The 19,414-nt window shown below is 56.5% G+C and overlaps 2 protein-coding genes across 6 annotated transcripts in view; both read right to left on the bottom strand.

The window, feature by feature from the left end:
* SARDH (sarcosine dehydrogenase) overlaps positions 1-310 on the bottom strand; it is a 59,752-nt gene extending 59,442 nt beyond the window's left edge. The window contains exon 1 of one of the 2 annotated variants that reach the window (XM_046022974.1): positions 25-310. The gene's annotated coding sequence lies outside the window, so the exon portion shown is untranslated. The remainder of the gene's footprint in view (positions 1-24) is intronic. The other variant, XM_046022973.1, reaches the window with a different exon arrangement.
* Positions 311-9,487: 9,177 nt separating this feature from the next.
* Positions 9,488-19,414, bottom strand: part of VAV2 (vav guanine nucleotide exchange factor 2) — a 151,637-nt gene continuing 141,710 nt past the window's right edge. Inside the window, exons 24-28 of one of the 4 annotated variants that reach the window (XM_046022975.1) lie at positions 18,654-18,741; positions 17,559-17,682; positions 16,678-16,764; positions 15,631-15,785; positions 9,488-11,737 (exon numbers count right to left, since the gene is read on the bottom strand). In XM_046022975.1, coding sequence (XP_045878931.1) covers positions 11,690-11,737; positions 15,631-15,785; positions 16,678-16,764; positions 17,559-17,682; positions 18,654-18,741 — 502 coding nt within the window. In that variant the 3' untranslated portion in view covers positions 9,488-11,689. The remainder of the gene's footprint in view (positions 11,738-15,630; positions 15,786-16,677; positions 16,765-17,558; positions 17,683-18,653; positions 18,742-19,414) is intronic. The other 3 variants (XM_046022976.1, XM_046022977.1, XM_046022978.1) reach the window with 3 other exon arrangements.

Genomic DNA, 19,414 nt, shown 5'->3' with positions numbered 1-19,414 from the left:
TCGGGGCCTGAGCGACAGCTTCACCTGGGCTGTGAAGTCCGAGCCAGAGTCCTCCTCCTCAAAGGCTGCGGGGCGAGGGAGGCTGATGGAGAGAAGAGCTGGCCCAGCCTTCGCCTGGTGGAGGAGGGCGGGAGTGGCGCCAGGCCCCCGCCACGCTCACAGAGACCCGAGCTCGTTCCCACCCAGCCAGATGGTCACTGCAGCCAGGGGCAGAGAGAAGTCCTGGCCAGCTCCGGGGCTGTCCCAACCCCGCCCGCCCCGAGGGAGGAACCAGGCCCCGCTCCTCCCGAAGGGGCGTACCTCGGGCCGCCACAGCTCCCCTGGGCCCGCAGAGGCCTCCCTGTGTCCCGCCCAGGGGCTGCAGGCTGCCCTCCCTGCTTTCCTTCTCCGCGGAGGCCTGGCCAGAACAGCCGGCCCCTGGCTCCGCCCCCGCCCCGTCACCGCCCCCCCCCCCCCCCCCCGCCCCCTGTCACCGCCCGCCGCCCCCGCGGGATACACCGCCCCCCTGCCTCTGGCTTCTCCCTGGCCAGGGCAGCAACCCAGCGGGGCCGCAGAGCCTGGCTGTGGACGGGGTGATGGGGCGGGTGACCTCACTCCCTTATCTCTAAAACAGGGTTGCAGGCTCGCCGCCAGTGCCCCCGCACACCCCTGCTTGCCTCTGCCTGTCTGTGCCCCCGGTGCCCCGACCTGAGCTGCGTAAGCCACAGGCTTGTGCCAGGCCCCGCCGTATCCTGCGGGCTCCTCCGGAGGGGGTGCAGGGCCCCGGCGAGCGCCAGCCCGTCCAGCTGCCGCTAGTTCCCTCCCGGCGCAGGGGTGCCCACTGCCCTTGGAGGCAAGCTGGAAAGTGCTCCTGTCTGCCTCCCGCCCTCCAGGGCTGCTGACCCCCTCTGTCGCTGTGCGAGATGTCCCCAGCCTCTGGTCTGCCCACGGCAGGGCACCCTGCCCCCCAGGCCAGGAATGCCTGCCTCCATCTGACTGCTGGGGAGCACTGAGACCAGAGAGGGGAGTCAGCTTGCCTCCCGCCACACAGCAAGCCGTGGGGGCCAAGGGCATTCTGTCTACTATGCCCAGAGGAGACACCCAGAGGCAATCCAGGAGCAGGACGTACTTATACCTCTGGGCGTGCGAAGAGTCAGGACGGGTGTTGGTATAAAAGTGGGCCTCCTCTTCCCGCTGATCAAAGAAAAAATTTAGTCAGCAATAGAGCAATGTTGGCTACTAATAGAGGAGAACCAGGAGCAACGCATTGTCATGAATACCGATGAGACAAATAATCGTGTTCTTTTTTTGCATTCTTTATTTCAATTTCTTAACTGTCCGACTATCTGTCTTGCTGCCAGTTTCTCTGTCCTTTACATTTACTGAGCACCTACTATATGCAAATCATGGCTAGAAGACCCAGAGACAACTAAGGCCTTTGAGGGGCTCCAGGTTCAGGAAGAAGACAGATTCAGGGCGGTGGGGGGTGGCCATGAGGCTGGCTGGGACAGGACGCTCCCCGGAAGCTGCCCTTCCTTCCAGCATGTTTGGGGAGGTGGCCGGGCTCTGGCCTGGCCAGGTGCCACTATGATTCTCAGTCCCTGTCATGTGGACAGAGACTGTCACTCACTCCCCGAGGAAGGCTGCCCCAGCAGCGTGAGCCTCCCTGGCACCATGCAGAGGCTCAGGGCACAGAGACCAGCCTGGTCACTCCGCAGAGGGGGGTCCTGGCCAGTAGCGTGGGGCCAGGCTGCACTTGCTCGACGAGGGGCAGGACAGGTCAGAGATGGTGCCAAAGGAGCATGGCTGCATCCCCATCAGAGCCCTAGACAGGAGGGGCACGGGCAAGGGTCACAGGGGTCCCTACAGCTCCAGGGCAGTGGCCCGGGCAGCCCAGACCTCTCCTGGCCCCACAGGCAAAGAGGAGCAGCTGGTGCAGAATGGTGCCAACCCAGGCGAGCGCAGAGTTGCCCTGGACTTTGGCCGGGGGCGGTGGCTGGAAGGGCGGGCGGCTGCGGGTCAGCGCTGTCGGAGATGGGATCGATCAGGCCCCTGTTCCGACCTGGGAGGGGGGATGGGCCACCTCGTCTCCCCCGGGCGCTGAAGGGCACAGGCTCCAGCCAGGGACACTAAGGCAGGGTCGTGCTGCCAACCTGCCGTAGCAGCTTGGACGGGTCTCCTGTGGCCGAGCCTCGGTCTCCCCATCTGGGAAACAGGGACTATACCCCCTGCGGTGTCAGTTCTGGGGAAGTTTTGTCATTTACTAATTGTACATTACATTCCACTTTCGGCGCACCTCAAAGAAAACCATGGTGCCAAGGGAAGTCCCAGTGGACCCTGGAGGGTGAGGGGTTACCTCTGGTCCAGCAGCCCTCCTCCTGCCCCTGGACCTCCCCGGTGGCAGGCCGTCCCCTGCCCAGGGCCTGCAAGCACCTGGGCCAGGCTCCTCCTTCCCCAGGGCGGCCTCAGCCCCCTACTCCGCTCCTGCTGCTGGCCAGGCTTCCAGGACAGAGGGAGGCGGCTGAAGGCTGCCCTCTCACTGGGCAGACATCCAGGCTGGAGCAAGGGGATGGGCCGGGGGAGGAGGGTCCCCTGAGGAGCTCTGTGCGGGGTCCTGCAAAAGAGGGACAGTAAATACCAACAGGACAGCACTTGCTGATGTGGGCCCCGGGGAGGCAGCGGCCGGCCTGGCCCCCGGGGCCTCTGTGAGGTGCCCTGAGGGCCCTATGGGGGGAGGGGAGCAAGCAGAGCATTTTTTTTTTTTTTAAGATTTTTTTTAATTTTTTTTTTATTTATTTGACAGAGAGAGATCACAAGCAGGCAGAGAGGCAGGCAGAGAGAGAGAGAGGGAAGCAGGCTCCCTGCTGAGCAGAGAGCCCGATGTGGGACTCGATCCCAGGACCCTGAGATCATGACCTGAGCCGAAGGCAGTGGCTTAACCCACTGAGCCACCCAGGCGCCCGCAAGCAGAGCATTTTAATCGTGTCCTCTCAGAGGAAAGAAATGATGCAGCCAAACACAGCCAAGGGGGGGCAGACCCCGACAACTCGGGGAGCAGGGAAGTTTCCAGAACAACTTTGACAGCTGGAATGACACTTCCAAGGTTTTGTTTCTCCAGTAAAGACCCTCAAAACACCACAGCAACTCCCCCCATGCTTTCATGAAGACGGGGTGTTTCATCACCTGGGGCTCAGTGGTGGTCCCCTCCAGTGGCAGGGCGCCCCTGTCCCCTCTCCACACACTCAGGGCTGCGGCCACCTGGAAGCAGGTGTCCCCAGGAGTGGAGGCTCGAGTGTCCCTCCACCCCTGGGACACTCACGGCCGGGGTGGGCAGCCTCAGCAGGGATCCGGGGTCCCCACTCCACCCTGCGACGGGTTCCACGAGTGACCTGTGGGAGCACCGGCGTGGCCGGTGGAGCTGGTCACTCCCGCTGCTGCGCCCATGCTGGGTCCGGCAGGGGGTCAGCGCCCGCAGCTTCAGGCACGACTGCCCGGCGGGGAGACAGGACGCAGCTTCGGACAATCTTCCTGCCGACGGTGTTGGGAGGTGAAGATGGGGAAACAGTGGCCACGGGCACGAGACCCCCACTACCACCACCCGGACCCCCGACCCTGTCAGCCAAACCCTCCAGGCTCTCACACTGGCCGCCCCGAGGGCCTCCCCAAGCCCCCCATGATTCAGGCCGTGCTTACAACTTCCTATGTGTTACCTGGAAATTTCCTCTAAAAACCCAGGTTTGCAAAAGCTCTTCCAGAAAAACTGGGACACACAGGCCGGTCTGGGCCCACGCCTTAGCCAGAGGCACTTAGATCGGCCTGTTTTGTCCAGTGGGTCACTGTCCCTCCCCTGCCACTTTGTCCTTTCACCCTGCCTGCTGGCCTCTGGGAGTTTTGCTTTTTCAACCCCGACCCAAACCTCCAGGCATTGCCCCAGGTAAAGAGAGATTCCTCTCCCGCTGTGCGGGGAACGGAGCACCCCATAACCAGAACCCAACCGAGGAAATGTGGGTCTTGCGGTGACCAGAGAGCGAGAGGCCTGTGCAGAGATGTTTTGGGCCTGGATCTGAAAGTTCTCTGGGTGCTTAGGTGGGGTGGTCACCCCGAGGCAGGCAGTCAACCTTCCAGGACGCAGAGCCTCCTCGGGAAATATCGCCCCTGGTGGTCACATGTGAGTACGACACCCCGGAGAGCGGGACCTGGAGCTGGGACGCAGCCGCAGGCAGGAAGCGGACCCGCGCACGGGCAGGCTGGAAGGCGGCCCCCACCGGGAGGGACAGCCTGGGCTCAGTCTGGCTCTCACACTGTTCTCCCGGAACACGCCCCTGGCAGGGAGCTTCCTTCCTGATGGCTCTTGGCTTTGTCTCAGTTTCCGGGAACAGCGTGAGACGCCCTCTCTCCTAGTGGGATGTGTCCATTTCTTCCTAGAATTCTGCCATTTTTTCTCTTATGTATTTTAAGGCGATGTTGTGACGTCTAGTAAGCTCAGGAGTGTTCTAGCTTCGCATTTGATTGTCCCCTCCCTTTTTAAAAAAAGATTTTATTATTTATTTATTTGACAGAGATCACAAGTAGGCAGAGAGGCAGGCGGTGGGGGGCGGGGAGCGGGCTCCCTGCTGAGCGGAGAGCCCGAAGCGGGGCTCCATCCCAGGACCCTGAGATCATGACCTGAGCCGAAGGCAGAGGCTTTAACCCACTGAGCCACCCAGGCGCCCCATGATTGTCCCTTTTTATCATGAAATATGGACGGACCCTCTTCATCCAGCGAGGGTGCTGCTCCGTGTCTAAGCCTCGGCTCTTAAGGTGGGAGCGTTGGCTGAGGTCTCTGATGTAAACATTCTCACCAGGGTCAAGGTCAAGCTGCCGGCCAGGAATCACAATCTGGAGCTGGAAATAAGCACACGGGACCGCCTCTCGCGAGCCAGAGTTTACACATAAGAATGCTTTCCGCCCGACGTGCTTTATGTCTGAAACCGACAATGGTCTCCGCCTTCTCTGATGCCTGCCTGGTGCGTCCGGCCCCACTGCTCTGCTTTCAGCATTTCTGTGACATGATGTCTCAGGGGTGTCCAGGACATTCCTACTTCGGAGTGTGACATGAAGCTGCGACCTTCCCCAACAGGTGGCAACAGCTTCCCCAGGAGCTGGCAGTGGAGCCGAGTGCGGGACCCACAAACAAGAGGCTCTCACCAGCCCGGGCTGCCTGTCTCGACCCTAGGAGCAGGATCTGTCCCTTTTGTGCTGAGCCTGCCGAGGTCACTAACCAGGGAGGGAAACAGGTGCACGCACACAGCACGTGGGATAAGGTTTAGGGTTTACAGGTTGTGTCAGAAGAGACTTCTCCTAAGGAACAAAATATTCCAGACCAAAAAGTCACCAGGGTTGTTGACATAAAAACCTCTGTTCTCCCCCAGGTATGCGCAGCTTTGCCCCCACACACAGCACAGAAAGAGCTTGCTTATGTGAGTGAGTGGAGAGTGACTCAGGGTGCCTTTCAGGTTCCAAATGGGCTCGGATCGAGGAGCGTCTGGAAGCTCATCGTCCTTTTCCCCATGAATCCAGATTATTCATCCGTCCTAAGACTTGCCTTAAGGGGGTCTGGCAACCTGTCTTTGCCCCACAGACCCCTCATGGTCATGGGTCTTCATCAGTAAGGCTGATAGTCACCTCCCCGCCTCCCCCATTCTCTCATCCTTTTAGGGTAATCAAACCCAAAATAAAGACTACACTTCCCAGCCTTCTTTGCAGCCAATGGGAGTGGCTGGGAGTGAGTGAAACTCCCAGGTGTCCTTCAAAAGAGATGGTCATACCTCTTCCCTGCCCCTTCTCTTTCCTATTGGCTGGAATGTGGATCCAGAGGTTAGAGCTGAAGTCCCATCTCCGACCATGAGGTGAACTCGTGAGGCCACACCCAGGGGACCAAAAAAACCCCCAGAAAGACCTGGGTCCCTGACACGGTTAACCAGGGGCGCTGTCCAGACTATTAGATGAGCAAGAACTAACCATCTCCTGTCTTCTAGGCTGTCCATCACTCACGGCCAGATCGCCATCCTAACAGACCAAGGCTTGTGTCGATCAGTGGGGGGTCGCAGAGCACTGTGGCTGAGGGTCCTACCGGCCCCGTCTGATCACAACTCTGACAGCACAGTGAGCATCAGCCTGTGGAGTGATTGCCCAGAGAGAATCCAGGTGAGCAAAACTCCCACAGAGATCCCATGGACACACGTCTAGGGAAAGTAAAAGATCAAAACTAAATCGTTAGGGAGTATAAACACCGCAGCCGTGACTAGAGAACAGGAGTCCGAGTTGAACTCACAAATGTAAAAATCTTATCACGGGACCTCCCCACCGCCATCCCCTCCTCCAACGGTGGGGACGAGTCACGGGCAGACAGAGTCATTGGAACGAGAGCTGCAATTTCAAAACCCTGTAATTTGTGCCCATTTAATACGTTTGTAATTTTCTACTTGGAAAAATTACATTTTAAATAGGTAATTTGAACATGCTTAACGGAGACATAAAACTATTGTTCAAGGAATCAAGGCTTTTTTTCGGTCTGAAAGAAGGAAAGTCTACCTCCAGTCCTCGGCTCTTGTAATACAAGCGGTCAAGGTCACCGACTTCAGTTCAAGTTCAGTTTCAGCAGTATACTACAAGTTGTGTTATCAAGTCTCTTTATCCTTTTAAGGATAAATTTGAAATATTTTATAATTTCCTTTTTGGTTATTAATGATTTAGAAGTAGGTTTCTTAACTTGCAAACATATGGACATTTCTTGTGTATCTTTTAGTAGTAAAATACTGATTTCTTTTTCTTCTTCCTTTTTTAAGTAGGCTCCATGCCCAGCATGGAGCCCAACGTGGGGCTTGAACCCATGAGCCTGAGATCAAGACCACGCTGAGATCAAGAGTCGGACGCTTAAGGCGAACCATAAGAGACTGTGGACTCTGAAAAACAACCTGAGGGTTTTGAAGGGGCGGGGGTGGGAGGTTGGGGGAACCAGGTGGTGGGTAATAGGGAGGGCACGTATTGCATGGAGCACTGGGTGTTGTGCAAAAACAATGAGTACTGTTATGCTGAAAATAATTAAAAAAAAAAAAAAAAGAGTCGGACGCTTAGCCGAGTGAGCCGCCCAGGCCCCCCTTCATTACTGATTTCTAACCTCACTCCTCATGGTGAATGAGACTCACTATAGGATTTGAAATCCATTGAGATCTGCTTTCTGGGCCGGTATGAGGGAAATCATCACGGAGATGGCGTGTACTCTGCAAGAGGCCGGTGTTCTGTACACACAATAGCTAATGATGTTATTCTGCTCTCTAGTCTTACCATTTTTTGGTTTCAATGTCTGCTTCACTTTTTAATTACAGAGAGGAGAGAAAGTTGTATTAGACCTCCCGTCTATGGTGGTTGGTTCACCTCATTCTTTTCGCTGTCAATCTTGCTTTATGTATTTTGGGGTTATATTAGGAAGAGCGTACTCGTTTAAACTTGTGATGTTTCTAATCAACGAGAACTCTATCATTACGTGGTAAGCCTTTTAAAACTAGTGACAACTTTTGTTTGTTTTGCTCTAAAATCTATTTGGTATGATATTAAGTTTTAAATTGTCTCTATTAGTGACTTTTTATCTTTGAAGTCCAGGGTTAATCGTTCTGTGTTCATTTGTCCCTAGGGTCCGGTACGCCTTGACATTCTTTTATTTCTGAAAAGTTAACGAACCAATTGAAATCTCTGTCCCTTTCTGTGATTTTGATTTTATCCATGTGTGTTAATTTCCCTTTCGTGATGGGGGTGTTCCTCGAGATGCCCAGCTTTGCACAGGAACCCTGTTCTGGCTCCTGCTCTCCAAGGTCCTGGAGCCGATGCCTAGAGTGTTGGAATTCCTGGTGTCACCCCGAGGGCCTGAGATCCCAGCAGCCGCTTGGTGTTGGCTCCACATACCTGCTCTGGCTTTGTGTCTCTCCTTTCTGGGACAGGTCACCTTGTTCCAAGCTCAGCCCCTTCTCCTCTTGTGTTTTGTATGGTGTTCCCATGTGTGTCGTGCAGGAGTGGAGAGAAGTGCCCATCTCACCTCAGGAAGTGGGTGGTTCCCGTGTCTTGTCCAGGAAACTTTCCTAAAGCCCCACACGGCGGCCTCTGCAGTGGCCCCACCCAGGGAAGTCCACGTTGTCGGAACTAAGGGGCATGATGCCTTGGTTCCCAGAGAGCCCTACAAGCATCAGGCCCTCTGACCAGAAGTGTGCGGCTCTGAGATGCTTTCCCACATTCTGGGGTGACCTCAGGCAGACAGGCTCCTTGTCCCTCCTGGCCTCCACCCCCATCCACACACAGGCCCTTGAGGAGGCCTGGGCCTTCCCACCCTTCTTGGGTCTGGACCCCACAGCAAGTGCAGTTGAGGTTCTCCCTTAAAGTTCCCCACCCCCCAGCACCCCTCAGTCCACCCACACTTCCCTCCAGGCACCGTGGCTCTCTGCTTCTTGGCCTGGGGCTCTGACTTGCTCAGCCCTGCTCAGGGCAGCCAGGGACCACTGGGGCTGCTGAGCAAGCATCCGGGCCCATCCATCCCCAACGTGGGCATGAGAACTCAGAACAGGAGCTGGCTCTCGGGGAGGTGGTGTTGGGACAACCAGGCTTCTCGGGGCCTTGTGCCTGAGAAATTTGCTCAGAGAGGGGGCTGCTCCAGAAAAGTCAGGTCCCCCGTCTGGTTCTCAGGGACCTTAGAGTGAGCCAGACTCTGGAGCACTGGGTCCCGGAGACCAGGGCTGGGGTGGGACCCAACACTCTCTGGGTCATCTTAAACATCTGCACTTGCCTCCCTGGTTTGCAACAAAACCTGACACTTGCTGAGTACCAGCTGTGCACCAGGCTCCAAGTCTCAGCTGGTCCTCCAAACCCTGACGTAGGTCCCGGGGCTGGTCACCCACCCCATCGGTATTCTCCTGTCCCCTCAGTAACAGGGAGAAGGTGTGGCCATGTGTCCAGCTTAAGTCCTGCAGTCCCCAGCTTCTGCCACAGCCAAAAGTGGCCATATGCCCCAGCTCCAGGTAAGGAGCTAACTGTGCTAACCTCTCCCTCTGCCCACAACCTTGATGGCAGGAGCTCCAGCAGCCACCTTGGACCATGAGGCCATAGCAAGGATAGAGGTACATGCTGAAGAGAGGAGGAGCCTGAGTTGGGTGGGTGGGGGCACCAAGCCATCCCTGGTCTACCTTGTGTGGACAAAAGAAAAGTCAGTCTTGGCCTGACTGTTCTGATTTTCTCTGTCATAGGCCACAGACCCAGTCTCCAGAGAGAATATTATTTTTTATCTCCAACATATACATGTAAAGAAACAGGCTCAGGAGCTGAAGGCCATGACTGAGCGGCAGGGCTAGGGTTGAATCCCACCCAGATGGGAAGACAGAGGCACTGCCTTTGGCCTGTGTCTGACCCAGGCCAGTGTACCCTGGGCCGACTGCGTGTAGGTGTGGCAGTCTCTGCTGGACAGACAGAAGGCTCCAGCCATGCCTGCAGAAAAGAAGGTAGGTTTATTTGCAATAAAAACTGTGGTCTGAAAAAACCTAGCGGCAAATGTACAGTTTGTGTCCCGTTTGGGGTCGTCACCAGCTGTGGGACCCCCCAGATCCCTGACCCGCATGCATCAGGCTCCTAAGTGTTCACAGCTCATCTCAGGCCCCAGGTCCAAAGCCCCTCCAGAGGGCCTCCCACCTCCTGCTGAAACCGCCCGCTTCCCAGCCTGCCCCCCAGCCCGCCAGCCCTGCCTCACACAGTGCAAAACCCAACCGACCAGATCCAGGTCGCAAAGCAAACAAAAACCGAACAAAACATTCACAAAACCCAGGGTTCGGGCATCTGTCTCCTCAGTGTCCTTCGTTGTCGTGATGACTTGTTTCACGATGACCTCAAATATACATCATTTTCTTGCTATTATAAAATATCTTCCTTATTATTCACAGACATACAACGGAGCTTTGGATGAAATAATTACAAACTGTTCTCTTCCCTTAAAAAACAAACATGTCAAACCGAAAACAAAACAACAAAAACAAAACCTCTTTGACAACAGTAAACACGAAAGGGGCTGGCTGGCTCCCCCCACCCCGACCCCAGGCTCACGGCTGGGCCAGCCGAGCCCAGGGCTGTGCGCAAAGTGCTGGGTGCGCCCTGATGATGGGGGCTGGGGGCTGCTCTCTCCGAGACTGGCTCTTTGCCTGCCTCCCCTTGGCCCTCTGCCCCCAAACACGATCCTGTCCACCTGTAGGCGGCCGTCTCTCTTGCCCTTGCTGCTAACTGTCCCCCCACCGCTCCCCACCTCCTCCCCATTCTGGGACATGGAGCCTGGGAGCCGAGCCTGGAGGCCACACAGCTGACTTCAAAGAAAGCCCAGGAGTGCAGAGTGGCACCAGCTCCCACCGCGGCGGGGCTAGCCTTCCCCACGCCCGGCCTTCCCCGGTCTCCCCCTGCACAGGGCAGGGCAGCCCACCAAGGGACAGGGGATGCGTGCAGCCAGGTTTCTCCCGCAGCTGTGGCATAGAGCCCGCGGGGAGACAGCGTCCCTAGGTCTCATGCAACATCCAGGTGGCGGTAAAGGGTATGGACAAAACAGCCAGAGCTCAGAGGCCAGGAGGAGTCAGCAGGGGGAGTTCAGGGGGTAAGGCCTCCCCCAAGAGCCCTTATTTCGAGCTGACCACAGGCCCAGTTCGTGGGCTGCTGAAGGAAGACTTGCCAAGGGCTAGAGCTAACATCCTGTGCAAAAGCTGGGGAGACCCTCAGGAACCACACTGCAGGACACAGGAGACCCAGAAGGGCCGCCTGCCGGGGGGCACTGGGCACCTCCTCTTGGAGGGGAATGAGAGCAGCAGGGCCCGAGTGAGGGGAAAACTCCGTTTTCTTCTCACCCGTATCAGGACTCACAAACGGCGTATCCACCTGGCAGCAGGACAGGACCAACACACTCCCGGGGTTCGGGGTGAAGAACAGTACCGTTGACTGGGAGCAGGGTTGGCAACTTCGCCGTTCGCTAAGGCTCCCCCCGGAGAGGGGGACCTGCCCTGGGTAGTCTCTGCACACCCCGAGTGCAGAGCGCCGGGAGGGGGTCAAGGGGCCCGCACAGACCCCCTAGCAATGCTCTCTTCTCCGACACCCGAGCACGGCTGGGGCTGAGCTGGGGCCGGGCAGGGCTGTAGCAAACAGCTTGGCTCTGGTCCCTTCTGACTCTCTAGGCCCAAAGCTTCCCCCGGGAGCAGCAGGAAGGAGGCAGGCTGAGCGTCACAGCTGAGCAGGAGGGGCTGGGGGAGGTCCCCTCTGCTGTCCCAGGCCTCCCCAGGATGGCACCTACTGTTCAAACCTGGGCTCCCGAATGCCGTCTCAACAGGACAGGGGCAAGAAGAGCTCTGGCCTCAGCTGTCATCCACAGCCCGGCTCAGAATGCCATGGTGCTCCCTCTCCTTAGCGCTCTGGTGGTGGCAGCCACGGAAGGGCCGGCCCGACTCGCCTCTATGTACAAGTAGCGTACCCAGGACAGGCCACTGACGGCAGGTGGACAGCAGGCTGGTTCCCATTTAGGATTCTGAATACCCTCCCCATCCCTACGGACTGTTGAAGACTGGAAGGTTGGCGGGCATGTCCCCTCTGCGTCACGGGGCTAGAGACAGACTTCAGAGCTGGACTCTCACAAGAAAACCCACGAGTCCTATCCATGTCGTCGCTGTCACTGGACGCCCTCCTCCTCTACGTACGTTGAAGGAAACCAGCCAATCTGAAAAAGATGGCAAGATCACATGAGAGTGTGTGTGTGCCTGGGGTGTTGGGAGAGGGCCGGCAGGGGCTCGTGGAAATGGGGGAACCTGCAAAGGGCTGGTGTTCTAAGCCGAGAAGCCTGGTGGGGCCGAGGCCCAGGGTAGGAGTGACCCCAAATGCACCAGCCCCGAGCAGTTCAAGGTGACCAGAAAAAAATTCAGTCCTCCCTGGAGGAAAATTCCATCATCCCAAGTCTCAGTGGTGTTTTCCACACAAGCTCATCATTCAGTCAGGACGGAATGGCAGGAGCTAAGAGAAAACACAGGTAACAAACCAGTCCACAGGTCATTCTGGGATGGGAGTCGTCAGTCAGGAATTGTAAGTAACTGTGGTACCCATGTTCCAGAAAGCCCAGGATAAAACATAAAACCATACCAAAGACCTGAAACCAGAAACCACATAGAAATAGAAATCCTAAAGTGGAAAATAGGACTGAAATTTGGAACCCAATAGGATTTAGAAACAGATTAGACAGAGAGGAAGAGAGTATCAGTGAACCGGAAGATGGGCCAGTGGAAAGCAGCTAGATGGGAAATAAGGGAATGGGTGGAAAAAACGTCAAAGAAGGTCAATAACATCTGGGCTATGATGAAAGGACCTGACACCCATGGGAATACGGCCCCTGAAGGAGAAGAGAAAACAGAGCAGGTACATGGTTGAAAAAAACATCCAGAACTGAGGAAGGGCATCAAGCCACAGATTTAAAAATCTCAACAAATGTCATGCAGAGTGAGTACAGAGAAAACCTCACCCAGGCACATTATAGTAAAACTGATAAAAACCAGACTTTTTTTTTTTTTTTTTAATGTAACCTGCTATGGGGGAGTAATAGCAAAATTTCCTGTAGAGAAGCAATGTTGAGAAGTTGGCTGGCTCTTGGGTGCCTGGGTGGCTCAGTCCATTAAGCACTAAACTCTTGATTTGGGCTCAGGTCATGATCTCAGGGTTGTGGGATCGAGCCCTGAGTCGGGCTCTGTGCTAGGCGTGGAGCCTGCTTAAAAGTCTCACTCTCTCTCTCTCTCTCTCTCTCTCTCTCTCTCTCCTGCTCTCCCTCTGTCCCTCCCTGCCCTAAAAAAAAAAAAAGTTGGCTGGCTCTTTACAGAAATGATGGAACCAGGGACAATGGAATGACATCACCAAAGTGCCAAAAGAAAATGCTTGCTCAAATTTATCCCCTAGAGAGTACTATTCGAAAATGAGCTCGACATGATTCTTCACAAAAAGGAAGCAGGTCCCCCTGGAGGGATGACCCAGCCCCCAGGGGATGACCGAGAGAAGGGATGGCTGTTCCCTTACAGTCGAATGCCACCTAAAAAGCGTTAAAGAAACAATGGCTGGAAAAATCAACCATGATACAAACAAGTAATGAGACAAAATTCACCAATGAATGATAATGATAAAACTTGTAGGTGAAAGTTAGATGTGGAACAGGATATTTAATAATTTCCAAGTATTACCCTGGAAGTTACTAATTAATTACAATAACTTTACAGTGGAGGAACTTGGCAGATTATCACCTTAACCAAATTAATGTCACAATAATAGGACAAACTGACATCATATGCCTCTGGACACTACAGTACTGAAAAGGATAGAACATATGTACTATGTTCCTACTGGAAATACATAACATAACCTAATCATGAAGAAATATCAAACCTAAATGGAAGAAAAGTCTACAAAAATGACTGGCCCGTACTCTTCAAAAATGTCAAAGTCATGTAAGACCAAAAAAGGCTGAGGATTGTTGTAGAACAAACAGAGTTGAGGGCCACAGCAAGTAAAAGCAATTCATTTAGGTGAACGAGACACAGTTGGGACACTTGCTGACATCTGAATATGGACCGTGGATTAGATAGTCATATTCTGCCAAAGGGGAATGTCTTTGATCATAGGACAATGAAGTATTTAGGGGCTGGGGGAAAGGGTAGGACTTCTGCGATTTACTCTTGAACGGTTAAGAGAAAGGTAAGCAGAGAGGGAGGGAGAACACAAATGATAAAGCAAACATGCAAACCACTCTTAATTGCTAAATCTGGGAATGTGAGAGCTCTTTGTGCGACAGCAACTTCTCTTTAGGCTTGAAACTGTGTCAACATACATTACAAACGTTTTATAATGAGAACATAAAAGAAGAAAATGAAATAAAGAGGTGTTCAGTTCCAACAAAAACTGAGAATTTATTAGTAGCAGGTTCACACTCAAGAGAAAAAAAACGTACCTAGAAGAGGGAATTTCAGGCAGCAGGCACATGGGTGGATGGAAATACAAGAAAGCAGGAAGGAATGGGGAGCCCCGGGGAAGGTAAATATGTAGTAACTCTACGCAAACACTAACTGCTTAAAACAAAAATAATTCTCACGGGGCTGAGAAATATGAAGAATTAAGATACATGACAACAGCTTCATGAGAGTTGGGAGGAACACGAGTACAGTCAAAAGTTGTACGTCTCTGTGTCATCTGGGAAGGAGTAAACGTACTAATTTAAAACGGCTCTCAGAAGTCAGAGTGCACACTCTAATCCCTAGAGTAACTACCTAAATAATAGAAGAGAATGTGTGACTCACAGACCTGCCAAGGGGCCAGGAAGTAGAATAGCAAAACAAAACAAAACAAACAAACAAAAAAACCTGATTAATTCAAAAATAGGCAAGAAAAGAGGAAAAAGAAGAAATGGATGTGACAAATAGAAAATAAACAGAAAGATGACGGCTTTAACTTTCAGCAGCTCAGTGATTACAGTAAGTATAAATGGGCTACACACCCATTAAAAGGCAGAGACCGTGAGGTCAGACCAGCTCTAAAATTCTGTTTTAAGGTAACATTTTATCTTACATCTACCTTAAATATAAGAATACAAAAAAGGCTGGAAGTAATACAAGAGACACTGAGGTCTGCCCCACAGAGCGCTAACTTCCCCCACAAAAGTCGGCTTGTTCTAATAGCATAGTATAGCCTTTAAAGCAAGAAGAACTGCCACAGCCAAAAAGAAACACTTCAAAACAGGGTCAAAGCAATGGGACTATCTACACCAGCAGGCTCTAAACCAGCAGTTCTGAGTCACCCGGGAAACTGGAAACCAAGGGCCGTTTTGACAGCTAGTGGTTCAGCCCTTCATGTCAGCTGCCTAAGACTCAGTGGCCTCACACTGCTGAAGGGCTATGGGGTGGAAAATGGATCTGACCCCAGGCCTCCAAAGGGCAGCCAACATGCTAGGAGGAGGCAGACGGGATCCCATCACCTGGGAACAGAATGGTGGGCAACGGGAGCCAAGGCAGGAGGACCCTCCACAGCCCACTGTGCCTGCCTGTGGGCAGCACGGCCCAAGGATAGCTGCACATTTCCAACTCTGCCCATGTGGGGCTCCAGTACCCAGCTGGGTGAGTGCGGACAGAGCCGGGTCGAAGCCAGGGCGTCCAGACAGGGCTCAGCAATGGGGGGCCATGGAGTGCTACAGGGTCACAAGGTGGACAGGAAACAGAGAGTCCTCAGGAAGAGCAGGGCAGGTGGGAACACGGTGTGCCCCTCCCATCTGCCCAGGGTGTAAGAGAGGCCAGTGAGGACTCCTGGGCCCCACTCGCATCCTGCGGTCTCTCGGCTGCACAGGGGACTTGGTACACACAAGTAACGTGAGGACTGCGTGTGACGCGCTCTCCCTGCCATGGCCACAGAGGACCACAGGGCAGGACTGAGCACAGACACAGTGTCAGATGGGTCTGGATCCAGCTCTGACCGGGACAGCCCGGGTCTGCGGCTCAGAGGCTGTGGGCACGGTGCTGGGGCAGGAGCGCTGAGGTGCCAGCCCGCCCAAACCTGGCCCGGGCTGAGCCAGGCCACGTCCACCCCACTCACCCGTCCGTTGGCCTCGCCCTTCCACCAGCCCTGGTCTCCGCCGATGCGGCTGAAGATCTTCACCACGTCGCCTTCCCGCAGCGAGAGCTCCCGCATGTCCCGGGCGGCGAAGTTGTACCTGGCCACGGCCGTGCCAATGACACGGGGCGTGAACACTGTTGGGGAGATGGGCAGGGTCACACAGCGGGCGGCGGGGCCAAGCCTGGACACCTGGTGCCTGGCCCTCTGCCCGCAGAAACGTTCTGAAGGCACAGACTGCTTTCCAATTCCACCCAGACCTACAGGCAATGGCCTCTTGGAGCCTCCCGCGATGGCACCCGGAGCGGACGCCAGCCACCGTGGGGGCCGTCCCAGCCAAGTGTGATCACGGGATCAGAGCGGAGGCCGGTGTTCTGAGCACTACCACTCTCGCAGGGCCTCCCCCTGGTGTACCACTGTCACCTGGCCAGCGGGCAGCGGAGTGACCGCTGCCCAGCTCCCAGCCTGCACTCTGACGGAGCCCCTGAAGCCAGACCCCGGAGTCCCAGAGCCCGACTTCAGATCCCCAAATCAAACTGGACACTGAGCTAGACCAGCTCAGTGGGGGACCCAGGAGTCCTGTGAGCAGGGGACAATGTCTGTGATGGGGTAGACACAGCGGCTGGGGAGGGGCTCTTACTCGGGCAGCGGAGGGCCAAGCAGTCGGGACCGACTGGGACCCCGTCCCCCTACTTCCAGGTCCCCTACCGCCCGATCTGCGCCCGCCTTCACCCCAAGGGTGGCCGCCCAGCTACTTGCCACTACCAGAGGCAGGGCTCTCACACGTGAGGAGGGACAGCGGCTGCCAAGCTGGGAGTGGCCGTGGGGGTGCGCGAGCCTGAGAGGTGATGGCAGCGAGGGGGGCGTGCCCGGCCTGACCGCGTCCTCGGCTCTGCCCCCGCGGCCGGCCCTTCCCTTCCCTGGCCCTGGCCCCTCGGCCCGGCCCCGTGCCCGGCTGCGGGCGGCTGCGGGCGGCTGCGGGCGGGGGCTGCGGGCCAGGCCCCCCCACGCCCCGCACACCAGCGGTACCTGACCAGAAAGGAGCGGAGGAGCCCTGAGAAGCAAAGCTGAGGCCCTGAGGACTGAGAAAAGAAAAGTTGTAGGAGGCGCAGGAAGCTGCAAAGAGGCGAGAAAGGACGTGAAAGCGGGCCGGTGTGCTCCCGGGCGCGTGCAGGCAGAGCGCAGGGCGTGGGGCGGGCCGGGCCGGCGAGGGGCAGCCTGACAGCCTTGGAGCAGCCCCTCCCTGCACCTCTCCGGGCCTGCTCTCCGGGGGAATCGGGACCACCTCCTCCCGGCGCGTGGGCTACCTCCAGGGTCTCAGAAACTACTCATAAGGAGCCGGCCCAGCGCCCACCTGGTGATTCCTCTCCTGCCCTGCTCTGCCCTGGCCGCTGGGGACGGGGCTGGTGCAGCGGACGGTCCTGGGCCGGACGCCCAACACTCTAGGCTCGCCCTGCCTCTGCCTCCAGGTGGGTCCAGAGCGAGATGCTCTCCCGTCCTGGGCTGTGAGCCCGGCCCACGGACGGAGGCACCAGCTCCGGCTCCCTCACAGAGGGCCTCGGGGGCTGGGGTGCACAGGGAGGGATCCAAGGACAGATGGGACCTGCCCTGCTCTCTGCCCGTGCTGATCTGGGCATGGGTACCAAGCCCCGGAGAAGCCGCCAAGAGCCCACACTCCCCACCTGTCCTGTGGACCAACCGGGACACCGCGGCTCAGGAGGGTGCCTATGATGGGCTGGGGGGCCTGAGCCATGGCTCCCGGTGGGGGGACTGGGCAGGGGCTCCTGGCGTCGGTCCCCCAGAAAGCCTTCCTCAAGCGCAGGGAGGTAGTGAAAGCCAGGGCCGTGGGAAAAGGGCAGACGGGCCGCGTCCGAGTGAGCGTTGGCGTGCCAGGCAGGTGCGGGCATTACCTGGAGACCGGCTGGAGGCCCTGGAGACCGCGCGCTCCTTGGACTTGTAGGGGTACTTGAGCGTGGTGTCCAGCTGCTTGAAGCTCTCCTTGAGCGAGTGGTACTGATAGTACTCCACCAGCTCCTGCGGGACACACGTGCTCACTGCTGCTGCCGCCGCCTCCGGGAAGTCCTCCCAGGAGCCCTGGCCTCCCTGTCCCGCCTCAGTTCCACTTGGTACTCGTCTCTGCCCAGCACCCCAGCCAGGGTGGGTGGGCCATATCTCAAAGACCACCGAGCCAGCGTTTCTCTCCAGCTGCTGCTCAGGGAAAATCAGGGGTGATTGCCAGAACCAGCACCCAGAGACTCAGTGCCGCTCTCTGATGGAGAAAGCCTGAAACCCCACGCGTCCGACAGCACGGAAGGGTTCCCAGAAAGAACAGCAGGTGCTCGTGACCGAAGGCCGTGTGGCTACCAGCCGGGGAGGGAGGGTTGTGCCAACGGCGAAGTCTATCGCCTTGAAAAGCAGGCTGACAGCTTAGTATGGCCAATGGTTTTGTTCGAAAGCCGTGGCAAAAACCACACCTAAGCTATTCTTCAAGGTCCGGAGGACTCACCCTGGAAGGTTTGCACTGGGATTTAGGGGGTGGGAGACCGTGGAAACTTTCTACTTTGTGCTTTTCTGCGGCCACAGCGGGCCATCTAAGGGCTCAGGGGCTCGAGTCAGATCCTCTCCGTACACGGGATGCTCGTAGTTAGAAAACGCACAATAGGTCTCACTTTAAAATCACATCAAGACGGCCTGTGCCCGCCTTCTGGCTGGGGAAGGGGGTGGCGGGGGTGCAGGCTGGGCCTTCCCCTCACTGCGCACCCCAGGGAAGCCAGGAGTCCCGACGTGGGGGCTGTCCCGAGGCCCGAAACTGTCCCAAGGAGCCCTCCAGACGCATTTCCCTGGTCTTCCCCAGTGACGCAGAAGCCCCTCGGCTGGTGCTCTGTGAGTGTGGCCGGCCGGGAGCGCGGTGCAGCAAGCCGTTCCTCCGTGGTCTGGCGGTGGAGGGACCCCGGGCCTTCCCCTGACCCCGTGGACCAGGCCACGGGAGTCACGGGACCACATACCAAGAGGCTTTCAAACTTCTTTGCTTCCGTGATGTGGACCCAGCTGTCCTTCTCCACCACCTTGATGTGCTTCACCTCGTCGTGGAACCTGGTAAGGGTCCGGCCACCGAGTCACCACTCGGGCCAAGCCCCGGCCCTCCAGGGCCGCCCCCGCCAGCCTCACCTCCCGGGCTGGCGTCCTCGGGTCTCCGTTCAAACGTGACCTTCAGAAAAGCCTCCTCATGCCCCCTCCTCCCCAAATACCACTCTAGCCCTCGCCGCGGCTACCAAAGCCAGACAGACATCGCCAGAGAAGGAAACGCCCCAGCACCCACTGAGACTCTAGACGCGGAAATCCTCAGTAACCCCCGGGAAACTGAGTCTCTGCCCCGTGCACGCCTACGTAAACCCCGTATTAAGGAGTCTAGGGCACCTGGGTGGCTCAGTGGGTTGAGCCCACCTTCGGCTCATGTCATGATCATGGGATGGAGCCCCGCATCGGGCTCTCTGCTCAGTGGGGAGCCTGCCTCACCCCCCTCTCTGCCTGCCTCTCTGTCTACTTGTGATCTCTGTCTGTCAAATAAATAAATAAAATCTTAAAAAAAAAAAATCTACCACAATGATTTAAGAAAAAAGAAGAAGAAGAAGAAGGAGTTCACACCGCATCTAGCGGCCCCTCTGGAACGCAAGGCGGGTTTAACAACTGGAAATCCGCTAACGGAACAAACAACCGGCAAATATTCCCACACGGCCGGCCAGCGGCCCCTCCTGGGGAGGCGGGT

The sequence above is a fragment of the Meles meles genome, chromosome 11, assembly GCF_922984935.1.
Source record: "Meles meles chromosome 11, mMelMel3.1 paternal haplotype, whole genome shotgun sequence".
NCBI classification, from domain to species: Eukaryota; Metazoa; Chordata; class Mammalia; order Carnivora; family Mustelidae; genus Meles; species Meles meles.
Note: the sequence above shows the minus strand (reverse complement) of the source record. Positions and strands in the feature narration are given on the sequence as shown.